At 48.0% G+C, this 16,972-nt stretch overlaps 1 protein-coding gene across 2 annotated transcripts in view; it reads left to right on the plus strand.

Moving 5' to 3' along the window:
• Positions 1 to 16,972, plus strand: part of LOC147691989 (cytochrome P450 2G1-like) — an 833,534-nt gene that overhangs the window by 719,399 nt on the left and 97,163 nt on the right. For both annotated transcript variants that reach the window (XM_086938275.1, XM_086938277.1), the window contains one exon: positions 6,756 to 6,897. In XM_086938275.1, coding sequence (XP_086794401.1) covers positions 6,756 to 6,897 — 142 coding nt within the window. The remainder of the gene's footprint in view (positions 1 to 6,755; positions 6,898 to 16,972) is intronic.

Here is a 16,972-nt window from a genome sequence, read left to right on the forward strand (position 1 = left end):
CTACTTAAAGGCTGACGTCATACCAGTAGGACTTCAGCTCCTACTGGTATGACGTACCAGTAGGTGCTCCAGACACTGGCTGGCACTGGGTATTGATATAGCCAGTGAAACCCTAAAATCACTAGAAATAGAAATTAGTGACCTATTAAAGCAAATTAATGACTCAGATCCCACCGCAGAGTGTAAGAAGTTACTTGACCAGATAGAAAAAACGGTAGCAGAATTCCACCGCATTGAACAAAACAAGAAATCCAACAAAATCAAAAAAGATATTAAAAACTATAACGTTGAAAATACCTACCCCTACCTTCACAAAGACTTTTACACCAACAGGCCACAATTCAACCCCAACAGTAGACCTTGGGGTAGATATAATAGACGCCAGAACATAGTTGGCTTCTCTGACACTTCAGAGGAATCTTCTGATAGCTCGGATCCAGGCGAAGGAGCCAGCAACCAAAGACGAGGAGGAGGGGCCCAGTCCAATTTTTATCCAGGGGTCAACCAGGTACTCCCCAAAGGGGGCGCGTAAAGAAACCACAACGATGGTTCAATGCCCCAGGCGAGCGCAAGACCAGGAACAACTTTTACCAGTGGTAAACCACACTGATGTGACTGACTCTTCGCTCCCCCCTATCTCCCCACAAATGTCCTCCGAGTTAATACTTATTTTCAATCTATCCCAACATTCACTACAGGACCCTGAAGTAGCTTTATTAAAAAAAGGCTTATCTTTTGTGCCTACCATTCGTCCAAATTTCATGGAGTTACAAACTGAACTACTCAGATTCTTCAGATTAATCCGTCTGAAAGCCTTCTTTCAACTTCACCCTTCCACCACAACCAATGCCAACACCCCGTTTCGACCGCCCTCCACATTTCTTCCATCTGCCAGTATGATTCCTTCGGAGATAAGAACATTTGAAAGACTGGTACATAAAGACCTCTGTGATCTAGAGAAGAAAAAACTTTATGTTCCTTACAATATCTCACGAGTTGAGAAAAATGCTATAAATTCTCTTAAAAACAATCCCTCACTTGTCATAAAAAGTGCCGATAAGGGGGGAGGAATTGTCCTCCAGGACATTGATTCTTACAAAACTGAAATCCAACGTCAGCTGGGAAATACAAATCACTACCAAAGATTACCAGGTAATCCCACCAAAAGCATCCAAGAAACTATATTAAAACTCACAACAGATGCCGTCTCTGATGGCTTTCTGAGTAAAAAGGAACATCTATTCCTTAATGTAAAAAGCCCACGTCAGCCAGTAATCTACACCCTCCCAAAGGTTCATAAGAACATTGACACTCTCCCAGGTAGACCAATAGTCTCTGCCTGTGGCTCTATCCTTGAGCCTCTCGGAGCATTTGTAGATTTCTTCATAAAGGAATTTTTACCATCCACAACCTGCTATGTAAGGGACAGTATGGAGATGATCAATCTGGTGGAACATTTCCCCTATGATCCTGCATTTCACACCATATGCACTATGAACGTAGAGTCGCTCTATACTAATATCCCACAAACAGCGGCTCTTCTGGTCATTCAGAAAACCCTAGACTCACGACCACGCCCACACAGGGTCCCTACTATCTTCATCCTACAACTCCTTGAATTTTGCCTCACCAGGAACTATTTCGTGTTTGATAACATATATTACCAACAAATAAAGGGCACTTCTATGGGGGCTATTTTTGCCCCCAACCTGGCAATTTTGTTTATGGATGCCCTTGAAACTGGCAACATCCTAACAGAAAATAATTCTTTCTATCCAGGAATTTCACTATGGCGTCGCTACATAGACAACATTTTCCTCATTTGGAACCTTGATATTCCCACACTACACTCTTTCAATCATTGGCTCAATAATAACTGTGCTGACCTCAACTTCACTCTTGTCTATGACAAAAACCAAATAGCTTTCCTAGACCTGACAATTTTTCATAATGATAACGAATTACTAACATGCCTCTACAGGAAGCCCACGGAACGCAACACCCTCCTGAGCTATGATAGCAATCACACCAGGGCGCTGAAAGACTCTCTACCATACTCTCAATTCCTGAGAATCAGGAGGAATTGTTCAGCTAAAGTAGACTACTTCAGGGAAGCTGACATCCTTGCTAACAAACTAAAAGCTCGGGGCTATCCCAGTAGACTAATCAAAACGGCCTCCAAAAGGGATTGGTATTGCCCTCGCGAAGCCCTCTTGACACCAAAGACAAGGGACAAAACAGAGAGAATAGCTTGTGTAACCACCTTCTCCCCCATATCCAACAAAATCCGTAAGTCTATCCTCAAACATTGGCCTACGCTAAACGCAGGCCGAATACACCTAGAAAGACCAGTTTTTGCTTTTAAGAAAAGTAAGAACTTAAGGGACGATCTAGTCAGAGCTTCCTTACCTGCCCCCACTACCATTACAACAATTGAATCCAACTGGGGCCTCCCACCAATCTTGGGGCACGTTAAGTGTGGTTGCTGCACGGTGTGTGAGTTCACGATTGAGGCACGGAATTTCAGCCATAACTGTGTGACAGTAGCAATGAAAAGCTTTTCCAATTGTAACAGCTGTAATGTCATTTACGCTATTTTGTGTCTCTGTCCCAAAATGTACGTTGGCCAGACCACTCAAAAAGCGAAGACTCGCCTATGCCAGCACCGAAGTCGCATCAGATGTGGGACTCCTAACGCACCTCTTGTCGAACATTTTGCTGAATTGAAACATACTGCTGATGATATCAAATGGACAATCCTAAAGACAGTCAAACTCCCACAAAGAGGAGGCAATCTGGCCCAACTACTCAACCGAGAGGAACTAAAGACAATCATCCAATTCAACACTATCCACACAGGATTGAACAGAAGTGAGGATTGGACAACCCTCCTGTAGCGCCTATACTGGCTCAAACATTGGCTTCACTTCTGTACTACAGGTTGTCACACAAAAACTTGGATCCAGACATAGTTGCATCATCTCAAAGGTTCTTGATGTAATCTTGATGTACCTCAGTGTTGAAAGCTTATGAATTTCAGTTGTAATTGTGAATTGCTACCACTTCGTTCCCTGCACATGATCACAATTAAAGCCCTTGTACCTGCACCCCCACTCCAATTGATAATGCCATATCACAGCCCCAAATCTATGTATTAGCACTCACCTCTCCGGCTTATATATTAATTTAATCATTACAAGAGGGCTATGGCACAATACTTAGTATTAACAGCTATCTCCCTAGCTTCGGCATTAATTTTGACCATCTCAAGATGGAGGTTCGGCAAAAAGTGAAGCTGCTCTGGACCTCACAAGGCTCCTGACACGTGACTGCCGGTTGCTCAATAACAAGCTCCGTAACCCACAACACGGAAGCGAACTTGCTAGGCACAGCGCGCTATCGGCTCATCCACTGCATCTCCACCACTCGGTAAGTTTCCCATACCACTGACCTCGGAACGAGCACACCCGTAATCCGCTCTTTAACCACCACCTTATTTTTTAATTTTAACCCCTCAGCGGATCAGTCACCATTCTGGCCGCAACTTTTCATACGGCGTCATTGACTACGCCGATCCTCGGATTTCTTCAACATTGGAAGAAACCACAACGGTATAGTAGCTTCTGCCTCCTCGCGCTTCCCTTCACAATTCCCCTAAACCTTTCACTAATTCTGGCCCTTTACACCTACAGTTATCAGTCACCATTCTGGCCCCGGCTCTCCAGACGGCGCCTATGATCACGCCTAGCATCGGAATTCTTTAATCTCACAAGAAACTAAACGGTAAAGCAGCTCCTGCCTCATTGCGCCTCCTGTCACTATTCCCCAAATCCCTGTACTAATACCGGCCCCTTACACCCACAGCGATGCCATTTTGGCATCATGCAGCCTTAAAAGTTACATCCGTAACGCACCAGTCATCCTTCTGAGACAGTGCCATTGCCCACGCCTCAATTTACTAACTTGCAAGTAAACCAAACGGTAAAGCGGCAATTGTTACCTCACGCAGTAACAATCTTTTTCCCCCCATGACCAATACTGATCCAAGTAACTCTGTTTCCACAGCAACGCCATCGCCGCATAACGCACCGTGATATATGCACAGTGCATGGAAGCATCGCCCTTGATGTGCCCTTCAATATCTACCCAAATCAGCGGAAATTCTAGAATACGGTAAAACGAGATGCCACCCGCCCTATTCACAACCCGTGTTCTGTAAATACCATGATACTAAAATATTCCCTCAATCCCAACAGGGTTACTGCATCTCAGTTCGTGTGTTGAGGCCAGTCACCATCCTGTTTAATTAAACTGACTTCAATCACGGATTCACAAGTGGTATGTCCCCCCTCCTAGCTACTGCTCGCAATCTTAGAATCCCGGCCAATTGATGCACACTCATGCACTGAATTGACGGTAACTACCCCATCATGCCCCACCACTGGACCTATGACACTGACTCCGTTTCACTTCCCTACCACGGCATCACGCCAAATCACCAGTGCGAAACTCAATAGACCTCGATCACCTGCACCTGCCGATCACTCCTTTCCAAACACTGCGGCCGCCTTACAAAATTGTCTAAACATCGATAAAAACATGTGAATTGTATATATTTTAAAAATTTTACAGTAGTATGGTTTTCTAAAGGATTGCACTGAATGCCCATGCCTTCTGGCAACACCCCTCACTGCGGTTCCGAATACTGTAAGTGAATAGCTAGTGCTGACTATTGCTATAATTATGCTTAAATTGACTGCACCTATTTTTTGTTTTCTTCCTTGCTTTTTTCAACAGGCGTTTAAAAAGCTTTATTCAGGCAAAATCATTTTTCAAGTCCTGATGATGATCCCCTTATAACTGAGCGTGGGATCGAAACGTTGACTCCTTTATGAGTAATCCATACATGTTACCCCATTGTATTACTGTATGTATGATTAACTCCAGGGTACACTGTTAATTTAAATTCGCATCAGTGACCTGTAAGCTCACCCTGTTTGCCTGATATTTCTTTCACTTACTGTCCTCTTTACTTCTTTCCTACGTTCGGCACAGGACTGTGCCCTACTGTAACCCTAATGTTTTGGTTATGTGTTGTATCCTCACATTAAACGACTTACCAGATCAATAAAAATTCCCTGTCCGGCTGGACAAGGGACTGTGAACTATATAGCAGCCCATTGTGGTCTATATAATATCTGTGTTTACTCTTATTCTCATATGCTAAGGACCGCTTGTTTCCTTTATAAATACTTGATACCCATGGTCCTGAGCCATTTACTGGGTTCCCCTTGTATTTCTTCCCAAAAAAATTATGCAAACAAAGAGCACTAAACACTACTGACAAAAAATTTCTGACTGAAAACTCCCGGCCACCAGGTCACCAAACCTAAAATGGTGGCCTGGAGGCGGAGTCCAAAGCATTTATGCTTGGGCTCCATTTGGGAGGAAAAAAGGAGCCCAAATAGAAAAAATCAGCCGCCTTGGGCTGCAAGCCCACCCCACCAAACCGCCCGGGGGGGGGACCTCCCTACGGTCGGCTGCCCCCCCAAGCCCCCCTAGACCACGCGAGCCGCCTGATAGAAGTAGAGCAAATGTTTCAGTTACAGCACAGTTCTGCTGGCGCGCACCACTGGCCACGCCAACACCACTACAGGCCCACCCAGCGCCATGCGGCAAATCAATAGGGCAAAAAACAGGCATAGCCACCCCAGGAGGATCGCCCCAGCACACCGCGTCATGCAATGGTGTACCACGCTAGCTTACCCTGAAGGCTGCCCTGTATACCAAAACGATTATTTAGTTATTATATGTATATTTATTTATTTATTTTTAAATCCAGAGCGGCTGCGGAGACCGAACTCTGCCTGCCAGCGCCAACACCAGCCGCGATGCCACCCCGAAACGTAGTTGACAAACTCCATTACTAACCCACGAAGCAGGAGGAACAGAGGAGGGACGCTGACGCGCCAACCCAAAAACCACGCCACCAAACTCACCGAACCCAGCGCGGCTGCCCATAACTTACCAAAACATTTCATGCATGCTATACTTAAAGAGCCAGTACCGCAAGCAAAACAGATTTGGTACATAATGCAATCCAAAATATATTATTGTAAATTATTATAAACGGAATTGACCCTACGACAATGATTACTGCCCTGAGATAAAAGCTCCCTGCAATGCTACGCCAGGCCTCCCTAGACCAACAGTGCCACTTGCCTCGCTGTTTCTGACGATCTTGTGGCTTCCCTGGGTCCAAGGAGACAAAGAGGAGGAGACACGGGCTGCCACCTTATATACACACATACATGTAAGTTTCAGTTTCCAAACGTATGCCTAAACGTCAGTGGTAATCTGACCCTCCGAAAACGAGCCCCTCCGACAAAAGGCTCGGTTTCATGGCGCGACTAAGGGTGCCCCTCCTCTAGGTGAGGGGGGCGCCTAATCATTAATTACCGCCAGCTTGGCAGTGATTCAAAATTTGGTAGGCTGTCCCTGCCCCAGAGGGACGGAGTAATTCACTCTGTCCCCCTGGCCAAACAACAGGCCAACCTCCATATTAGAAATTGGCCCCTAAGTCATGTCTGTAATAAATGATTTCAGACTTTAAACACCCTATGCTCAGCATGGCATAGACGTATTTGCACAGAAAGAATTTTTCTAGCAAGTGGCATAACAGGCATTATACATAATTAATCAGTAATTTCATATACAAAATTGATCACTTTCATTTTGGTCATCTCTTCACACAGGGCACAGAAGTTATCCCATTCCTCTCCTCCGTGCTACACGATCAAAAGATGTTTGGATGCCCAGAACGTTTTGATCCCAACCATTTTCTGGATGGTAATGGAAGCTTAAAGAAGAATGATGCGTTTTTACCATTTTCTACAGGTATTCGGCTTTATCTTATACAGCGCTGTCATTTTTAGAGACCATAGGGTCAATGAACAAAGGATCCTATATCTAAATGTCAGTGTTTTATTTATTTATTCATTAATATTTATTTTTTTAAGTTTTGTATAGCGCTAGCTAGACCCGAAGGTATCAGAGCGCTTCACACCGAATACAAGTAAGCATCAACTAGACAGGTAGGTCAGCATGGGGGCAAACAAGGCGGAGATCAAGGGAGAGTCATCTGGTTCTCACTAGGACCATAGAGATAGTGAACTATCAAAGTCAGACGAGGGATTCTCGTTACGATGCAGCCCGCTCAAGAAAGAAGGCTTTGAGTAGTATCTTGAATTTCAGGAAGGAGGCGGTCATCCTGATGTGGGGGGGGGGGTGGAGTTCCATATCTTTGGAGCATTACCCGCAAAGGACCTGTTAGATGTTTTACGTTTCTGTGATTTCAGAGGAATGAGTAGAAGCGTGTTAGAGCTTCTGAGGTTCCTAGACTGACCGGCTCTATTGAGTTTATTGGCCAGATATTCCGGTTTTCCTGTATGCAGGGCTTTGTGTGTGAGGCAAGCTGTGCGGAAGTTGGCTCGTAGGCTAATAGGAAGCCATTTCAGATCCTTGAGTGCGGGGGTGATGTGCTCATATTTCTTAGTCCCCGTGACCACTCTAGCTGCTGCATTAAAGGTAGCAGTCAAAGGACCTAGATGAGATTTGGCAGTTCCAGTCAGAGTAGCAATGCCATAGTCAATCCGGGAGAGTACCAGTGCCTGAGTGGCCTGTTTCAGGTCTTTCAAGGGGAGGAAGGGTTTTAGTTTGTAGAGAAGTTTCAAGTTAAGGAGAGCACTTTTGGCAGTTTTAGAGATGTGTTCTTTCATGTCCAGTTTTGGGTCCAGAGTGATCCCCAGTGATTTGGCGGAGGTTGTAGGAACAAGAGGAACATTGAGGGCGTTTAAGGCTTTGAGCTATTCAAGTATTTGGGGATTTTCACTTTTGTTTGAGATGAGGAGCACTTCTGTCTTTTCTTCATTAAGTTTGAGGTGATTGGATGAGAGCCAATGTTGGACCTCTGTGAGTGTGCCATTTAGTCTGTGTATGTCTGCGATTGAAGTGGTTTCCAGGTAGAGTTGTGTGTCGTCCGCATAGAGGTGAAAGGGGATGTTGGAGTTCCTTAGAATTGTAGTGAGGGGCTCCATGTAGATGTTGAAAAGTTGTGGAGAGAGTACTGACCCCTGTGGGACTCCTCTAGTAATGGGGAGGGGGTCCGATTTGAAGCTTTTAATTTTGATAATTTGTGCGCGGTTGTTGAGAAAGGAGGCGAACCAATTGAGAACTGTTTTTTCCAAACCCGCTCTCTTTTGGAGGACATTGAGTAGTAGGTTATGATCCACTGTGTCAAACGCTGCAGAGAGGTCTAAGAGGATGAGGAGGCTACATTGGTTGGAGTCGAGAGACATGTGTAGGTCATCCATCACATTGAGGATTGCGGTTTCTGTGCTGCAGCCCTTTCTGAACCCAGATTGGTGTGGGTCAAAAAGATTCAAGATCTCTAGGTGATGGGTTAGCTGAGACAGCACACATTTTTCCAAAATTTTCGATAAGAGCGGAAGGTTCGAAACTGGTCTGAAGTTGTTCAAGACCATAGGGTCGAGGCCGGGTTTTTTTAGGAGTGGCGTGACTTGACCTAGTTTAAGGCAGTCAGGAATGGAGCCATCGCTCAAAGAGCTGTTGATGATCTTGGCCCAGATAGGGGTTAGAGTAAGTTTCTGATCTTTGGTCAGTCTCGAAGGTAGCTGATCAAGGGAGTGTGACGAGGGATTAGCGATGGCAATGAGATCAATTATCGCTTCAGTTTGGATGGGTTGGAAGGAAGACCAGCGAGTGGCAGCGGTTGTTGGTCTTGAGTGGGTAGAAGCAGTGGGGAGCAACTCTGTGAGGCCAGAAAGATCGCTGAAAGATCAGTCAATTGAGGCAATTTTTTCGTTGAAGAAGTTAGCAAAGTCGTCGCACTGGGATTTAGACGCTGTTACACTGTCTGTCATAGGCATGGAGGTTTGGTTCCTGATGATATTGAAGAGTTCTTTGGGGCGGTTTTTAGCCTTGTCTAGAGCAGAGCAGAAGAAGAATGACTTTTTGTTCTTGATATGATTAAGGTAGGTTTTGCAAGCTGCTTTGAGTTGGTCCCGGTTGAGGGCAGTGGGGTTGTTCCTCCAGGATCTTTCCATGGCTCTTAGGAGTCTGCGCTCATCATTGATGTCAGTGGAGAACCAAGACCTGGAGGGAATGCATCTGTTTTTTTTTAGTTTTCTAGGTGCCAGCTGATCCAGGACGCACTCCAGGTTGGAATGATAGAGCGAGGTGAGTTCCGTGGTTGAGAGGAGCTCCGTCGAGCTCGGGAGGAGTGAGCTAAGAGCATCTTGTAGCTTGTCAGGGGGGACTTTCGATATGTTTCTGACCCACTTATGGGAGGTTTGGGTGGGTCAGAAGGAAAGAGCCGAATGGTTGATATGAAAGAGGATGGCGTGGTGGTCAGACCAGTCCACTGGGATGATGTGGTCAATTGAAATTGTCTTTTTGTCCGCAATGATTGCAACCAAGATCGCACCTCTATGGTGTGTTTCTTCTGAGCGGTGTTGGATCATATCGTGGTCTTGTAGAAGGGAGGTGAGAGATTGGATGAGTGGGTTATTGGTTTCATTCCATCTTAGGTTGAGGTCACCCAGAATTATTCTGAAGTCACTGTTGAGAGCGGTTTGAGTGAATAGATCCGAAAGCTGTTCGCCAAATTCAATAGCGTTGCCTGGAGGGTGGTACAGGAGAAGGCATTGGAGTGGGCTGTGGTGGGGCGAATTGATGTTGACCGAAAGGCATTCAAAGGAGTTGTAAAGGAGGGAGAGGGATTCAGTAACGGAGAGGTCACTTTTGTGGATAATTGCTGTTCCGCCTCCTTTGCGTATGGGCCTGTCTTTGTGGATAAGTGAGAAGCCAGGAGGCACCAGCGTGTCCAAGATGGGAGGGGATAGGGTGTTCAGCCAAGTTTCATTGATGAAGGCTACATCTAGGTCATGGGAGAGGATAGTTTTGGCTAATTCAGTTGCATGTTTGACGGCTGATCTGCAGTTGATAAGCATGCAGTTGATGGGGGGTCTGCATCCGGGTTCCGGTTGACCGAATTCGCTCTGGGTAGGGATGCGAGATGGGCTGGGGGTCTGGCGGTTTTTCGGTGAGGCGGGTCTCTTCTCATACCAGTGATGACTTGGATCGAAGAAAGTGGTGAAGGGTGCAGGGGTAGAGCTTGGGCTGGATTGTTGGGAGGGGTTTTGCAGGATGCGATGAGGGAGCTCACTTCCTGTGGGGAGAGAAAGAGAGAAGTTCTTCTGGGACAGTCAACTTGTGATTCAGTCCGGGGTTCAGTGAGAGGAGGCCAAGAGTCTGGGGGGACAGGGACCTGATTGGGGGGAGGAGTCATTCCTAATTGGAGGTTGCTGGAGGTGGGGAGGTGAGAAGAGATGGGGGGTTAGCTGGAGTTTCTCTAGGGAGGAAAGGGTTTCTTTCAGTCCGAGGATCAGCTTGGCGATCTGGGCTTCTAGAAGGTCCAAGCGATGTGTCATCATGGGAGCTGGGTGAGGGGGGTGGGGAGGGGGGAGCTGGGCCTTAGGTGAGAGGGGGCAGGGCCTTAGTGGGGGGGAGAGAAGAGGTAGGAGGGACCGGTTCCGGTTTGGAGAGGACTAGGGAGGATGAGGGGTAATGAGGTGAGTTGCTGTTTGGAGGGATAGTTAGGGAGGGAGGGACTGGATCAGGATTGGGGTTCAGATGGGCGAGGGCTAGAGAGGGGGAAAGGGTTTGGGGTGAGATAATGATCGGGGGGATAACATGGGTGGGAGGATCAGGTTCAGGTTTTGAGATCGGGTGGTCGAGGAAACGAGAGGGAGGAGGGTTGCGGCCCCTTTGGAAGAGGTGGTTATCTTCACTGAGTGGAATGGTGTAAGCTAGTGTTCTGGGAGGTACGGAGGAGGGGGAGGCGTCTGGGGGATTGGGAGATGGAAGGGAAGGAGGGGGGCAGAGTTCTCTGAGGTAGGGTGGAAGTGGAGGCGGCGGAGGGTGAGGGGAATTGAGGGCCGGGGCTGGGGGAGGCGAATGACTGGTGACGTGAGTAGGCATGGGGGGTGGTGCATGAAGAGATGATGGTAGCCTGCTTTGCGGTTTAGGGGTTTGACAGGAGCCACTGGGGTGGGAGGTGCGTGACTGGTGAGGCTAGTGAGCAGTAGCCGTCTTTAGAGTGGGGAAGAGGGAGTCGAAGAACTCTAGGTTTTCATCTTTCGCCTGAATAAGAATGGTGCCATTCAGGAAAATGGTGATGGTGATGTCTCTGGAGAGAGCCTGTTGGTTAAGGGGGGAAATAGTTAGTTTCCGGTTGTGTTCTGTGAGGGTGGTTTTTGAGAAAGGGAGGAGTGAGTTAAAGATGGTAACCCATAAGTCAGGTCTTAGGGTGTGAAAAATGAAGTCCATTTTTCTTTGCCCTCTCGTTGAACAGTGGTAGGTCTCCACGATAAGTGTTTCGGGATGTTGCCTAATTAGATTCCGTTTAAAGCGTTTTTTTGCTTTAAAGGAGAGTTTTTGAGGGAAAGTTATGGTGTAGGTGTTCTGACCAAGAGGGGAAAGAAGTTTCTGTAACGGGCAGGACTGCATGACTGAGCTCATGGCCGGAGGCATGTGGAGCAATTAGGGAGAATGGTTTGTTCATCTACTGGAGTGTCCAGGGTAGTTAGAGGTTGGAGGACTTAACTGCAAGATCCTGTGCGAGTAGCATGACCTCGTAGCAGGGGTCCAGAGGAGTGTTTATTGTTCCCAAGCTCCTTTAATCTGAGGTGATGTCCTAAGTGTAGGCCCTATTGGTGCTAGGCAGCTCTTAGCAGTAGATAAAGACCCGGAGCTTGCGTGGGGAGCGGTTATTGTGCCTGGAAAGCGGTTAAAGTACCCTCTGTTCGTGGCGTCGGGCGTGCATAGTACTCTGGACGTGTCAGCGGGGGCTAAAATGGTGAGATTCACGATTGGAGTCTTTTCAGAGTGTTAGGATGTCCGGAGTGGAAGCCATCTTGAGTTCAGGCATCCCTTCAGTAGGTGAGGGATGAGTGGGAGCTTTCTCGAGGGGCCTGGGAAGCTGCCTGCGGATCCGATAGTTAGTCAGGTGGTCGAGACGTCAGGTAGACGCAGCTGGGGCCCTGAAGATGGGCATCATGCCCAAAGACTCCAAATGTCTTTTCTTTTAATGTCGAGTCCCCATCTTGGGGGCCGGTAGGGGACCAGGGGAGTGCTTCTTGGTCTGAAGCTCCTTTAATTTGCAGTAATGTCCGAAGTGGTGGCCATCTTGAAGCCAGGCAGCCATAGGCAAGGGGGAAACGAGCTGGAGCTTGCGTGACGGGCGGGTGGTGCCTGCAGAGCAGTTAATGCGCCTTCTGATCCTGGCGTCAGGCAGGAGACGTCCTTGGGTCGTGTCAGCGGGGGCCCAAGTGGTGAGATTCACGATCGGAATCTCTTAGAGTGTGCTGGGGTGTCTGATGTGGTGGCCATATTAGGTCCAGGCATCCCGAGGCGAGGGACGAGTAGGAGCTTTCCTGGGGGCCGGGTAAAGTTTTTGTTAGTTAAGGCAGGAGTCGAGTGGTTGCGGCGTCAGGCAGGCGCTGCTGGGGCCCAGAGGATGAGCAGCAGGAGCAGAGTCTCCGAGTAACTTTTTACTAGCGTCGAGCCACTATCTTGGAGGCAGGCATCGACCGGAAAGGGGAGAGCAGCCTCATGGGATATATGCCGGGAGCCCGCGTTAGTCCGTTGAGGTATCCAGCTTTACATCCTTCGCCGCACATGCTACGGGGCTTTTCGCGCTTTTCTCGGAGCTCTTCGCAATGTTCGCCCTTCCGCGCCGCAGTCAATTTTGTCGACTACCCCTCAGCCCCGGTAAGTGAGTAATTGAGTACGGGGGGGGCTGTTGCGGAAGGGAAGCGGAGCAGCAGATCAGGAGCGGTATGGCGGCGCGCTCCAACGCGTGTACCTTCAGCCTCCAGTTCTGTGTTGGCTCGTCGGCAGCCAGAGATCATCGAGCCTTTTCCGTTCTGGGCGGTCGGTACACGGAGGCAGGCCGGTTCTGTGTTGCCAACCGGAGATAATCGAGCCTTACAGCGAGGGGGCTTCGGTGGGGTTGCTCTGGTTAGGGATAATCACTAAAAGTGAACCTTTGACCGGAGCTCATCCCAGTCACTCCCTACTTGCGGCGGCCATGATAAAAAACCAGACAAAACTTCTTTAAGTGTCTGATTTGGAGTTAAGCGGGTGGAACTGCTGCACACCACCGTAGAAAATGTTATTATCTGACCTTGTTTACACACCACCTCGGTGGGCAGATCACCAAACCACTGAGTTGACAGAGGCCCAGCTACTGCTGGCCCGTCAGTTACCTGCCCCACATATTTAAAGATCAAATTGGATTGTTCATCAAAAGTGCTTCCACTTATAGAACAGGAGTATTTTTGCCAAAAACGCTGAATGTTGATTGGCCCTTCTAGTCATGATTGCATGGTAGGCTAGGCAGCATTTTATACCTAAACAAACATGCAAAGTCTATATATTTTTTTTCAGTGCTGAACGTGCTATTTTATCCTGGGGCATCGGGAACAATATTCAATTTATGCCTGCCTAGTGCAGTATCCTGCTGGACACGGTCTAGTGTTTTGCATGGTGTCAGCCCACACTGTATACCCACCCATCACAGACGTCACCGGTCAAGTGACTCTGCTAATGAAAGAGGTCGGGCTAACGTGCCCTGGGCCAGTTCCAGTAGCACACCACTAGTGCCTGTGTCCATCCTTATTTAGCATGTGGGCCTAGCGGCCCAAGACACCACACCAAATATCATCACGTAAAATGTTTAGGTAGGTCATTAGAAAGAATAAAGATCCTTGAAAGAAAAACCTAAATTAGATTAGGGGAGGATTATTCAACCCGTTTTGCGGCTCGCAATTTACCAGCTCCTGGGCCCACAGTAATGTGTTTCCAACAGTGAAAACTTAGTGGTTCTGGCAGCTCTAAAAGGGGAAACAATCTCTTCCACTTGTGTCGTTACAAAAATGGGTAACAGTTTCCTGATTGTGCAAATGTCAGCAAACGCCCCAAAATACAACCTAAAACATATGAAGATTTCTCCAATAAATATAAATTATGCTGGTGATGTGGGTCAAAAGGGGGTGGTGATGGACGGAGCATCTGAACCAATCAAACACTCACACCCAGTCAACAGATCTGGGTTTAATCCATCACCGTTCTTTAGCCCACTCTGCCACCCCAGTTCAGACATGGCCATATGCAAATCAGTCTGACACTGTGCCTCATGGGAACAGTCCAGCCCGAACTGCCAAGCCATGCCTTTTCTGGACCGGACTCAAGCTTCCTAGGACCGGTTTCTGGCATTACATTCGTCTTCAGCCAGGCTTGCTTGAATCCAGTGGCAAAGTGAGCAAGGGACTCAGGTCTGAGCATACCCTGCCAACTTAAGGCAAACAAAGTGGTACAAAAGGGGGTGGTAATGGACGGAGCATCTGAACCAATCAAACACTCACACCCAGTCAACAGATCTGGGTTTAATCCATCACCTGTTCTTTAGCTCACTCTACCACCCAGTAGCCCACTAGCTGCAGAATTTGCTCCTGCAGTTGGCTAGTTTCCAAGGAAACCTAGAAAATCCAAATATTTCCAAATACTACACACACAGTGCAGTACAGGGAGATAATGTTACAGATGGTTGCCACTGAAGCGTGAAGAGCTGACCTGGTGTTGTGGAGCGTCAACCCTGTACCACAAGTGTCCCATCAGTCGTCGCTGAAGCTTCACATTGGTTGTCACTGCAGGCTGTCGCTGCTGTGGTACCTAGTGCAGATCTTGTGCTCCCAGTCATTGTAGCATGAAGAATCAGGTTCACTGGAGATTCGCATTGGTGGTTATTACGGGGGCAGAGTCTCGGCATAAACAAGCCCATACTTGGCTACGAACAGTTCAAAATTTCAGGTTTACTCTGATGCCAGCCAAGGGTCCATGACCTGGGTAGAAACAACTTGGGGATCAAGGAGTCACTGTAGCAGAGGCCAGCAGGTCTCAGGTAGATCCTGTTTCAGATCCAGGAAGGTCCAGTTGGAACAGGTCAGCTGGGCAGTTGCAGGGAGGTCTTTGGAGCTTCTTGTGTCCCTGCAACTCAATCTCAGAACAGAATGTGAGCCAACTGACCCTTGGTGACACCCAGGTTAGCTGTGGTGAAGTGAACAGGTCCTATATTTCTTAAGAGAGAACAGGGCAGTCTTCCAGAAGCAGGGCAGTCCTCTGGTAGCAGCAGGGCAGCCCTCTGAAGAACAAGGCAGACCTCAAGTGGCAGGGCAGACCTCTGGGGAATAAAACAGTCCTTTTTCTATAGTCTACAGTTCCAGACATGTATTGAAGTGGTGGTTCAGGAGATCCAATGTTTATCACTGGTGCCAGCATTTGATGTGGGGCATATCCTGGCGACCCCCATATCTGGTTCTGCAAAGTTATTCTCTTTCCCTTCCACAGCTCCAAGTAGTCTGGGTTGACAAATGAGTGGTACCTTTGTGTAAGTGTGCTGGAGGCAGCCCTTTGGAACTTAAATGGGGCAGGAAACAGTTTCACCCCACCCAAGTTGGCAGGATGGCCCATCTGACCACCACATAGTCCTTCTTTGTCTCAGTGTCTGAATGATTGCATAAATGCCAAGAGCTAGCTATTCATAGTCATGTCAAATAGGCAGCAGACAGCCAATGGCTAGGACAAGAAAATGCCAAGTCTCTAAAACTGAGGTGGCATGGTGGGATAAAAATTATGGATTTAATGTGGCCAAGAGTGATTGCCAGTGGCTGATATTCACTTGAGCATTCCATCCATCACCTTCTTGTAATGCATTTGCCCAGATGTGGGTACCGGGCTCACTGTGCCACCGGATCCAAGTTACACCTGGCTGAATTGCTCTAATTAGGGTGAAAATGGTCCTAGAGAGCTTGTGTTCTGGTTGAGGGAGGACCTGGCTTGGAAGTATGAGTTGGACTTTTCCCATGAGAAGCAGGGTCAAGACTGATTTGCATATGGCTGGATCTAAATTAAGGTGGGATGGTGGGCAAAAGCAATGGATTGATATGGGGCCCAGACTGATTGCAAGTGGCTGAGATTAATTTGAGCATTTCATCCATTACCTTGTTTTTACTTTTGCTACCTTAAATGCTCCTGGTATGCCCAGACTTGGGTACCGGGCTCACTGTGCCACAGGAACCAAGCTATACCTGGCTGAAGAGCCCAAATTAGGGTGAAACCGGGACTGGACTGCTTGTGTTCTGCTTAAGGGAGGACCAATCCAGACAGTTTAGACTGGTCTATTCCCACGAGAAGCAGAGGCACAACTGATTTGCAAATGGTTGGATCTAAACTAAGGTGGCACAGTTAGCAAAAACGGTGGAGTGGGATGTGGCCCAGAGCTATTGCCACTGGCTGCGATTAGTATGAGCATTCCTTCCATCACCATGTTGTTTTTTGTATTTCCACCCTAAGTGCACAGGATATGCCCAGACATGGGTCCTGGGCTCACCGTGCCACTGGAACCAAGCTATACCTGGCTGAAGAGCCCTAATTAGGATGAAACCTAATTACCTGAATCGTCGATCTTCTCTGCCTTTTCCTTTGGGATGCACACCGGATCTGGCTGACAGAGGTGCCTGCAGAGCGCCTCCACTGCCAACAGAGTCACTGAGAGGTGTTGTTGGTCCCGGTCCCGGCCACGAGTGAGAAGCTGGCCGGGGGACCGAAAGGCCCAGAATTCCCAGTGGCACGCACGCCGCCTACGCCGATTACAAACGCTAGGAGGGGTTCAAAAGGGCCGTAGGGCTCCTGCAGTGTGGGATCTCTAATTACCTGAATCGCCGATCTTCTCTGCCGCTTTCCTTTGGATTTCACACCGGATCTGGCTGACAGAGGTGCCTGCACAGCGCCGCTACCGCCAACGTGGTCACTGAGGCGTGTAGTTGGTCCA

Source organism: Lissotriton vulgaris, chromosome 9, assembly GCF_964263255.1.
Source record: "Lissotriton vulgaris chromosome 9, aLisVul1.2, whole genome shotgun sequence".
In the NCBI taxonomy this organism is placed as follows: Eukaryota; Metazoa; Chordata; class Amphibia; order Caudata; family Salamandridae; genus Lissotriton; species Lissotriton vulgaris.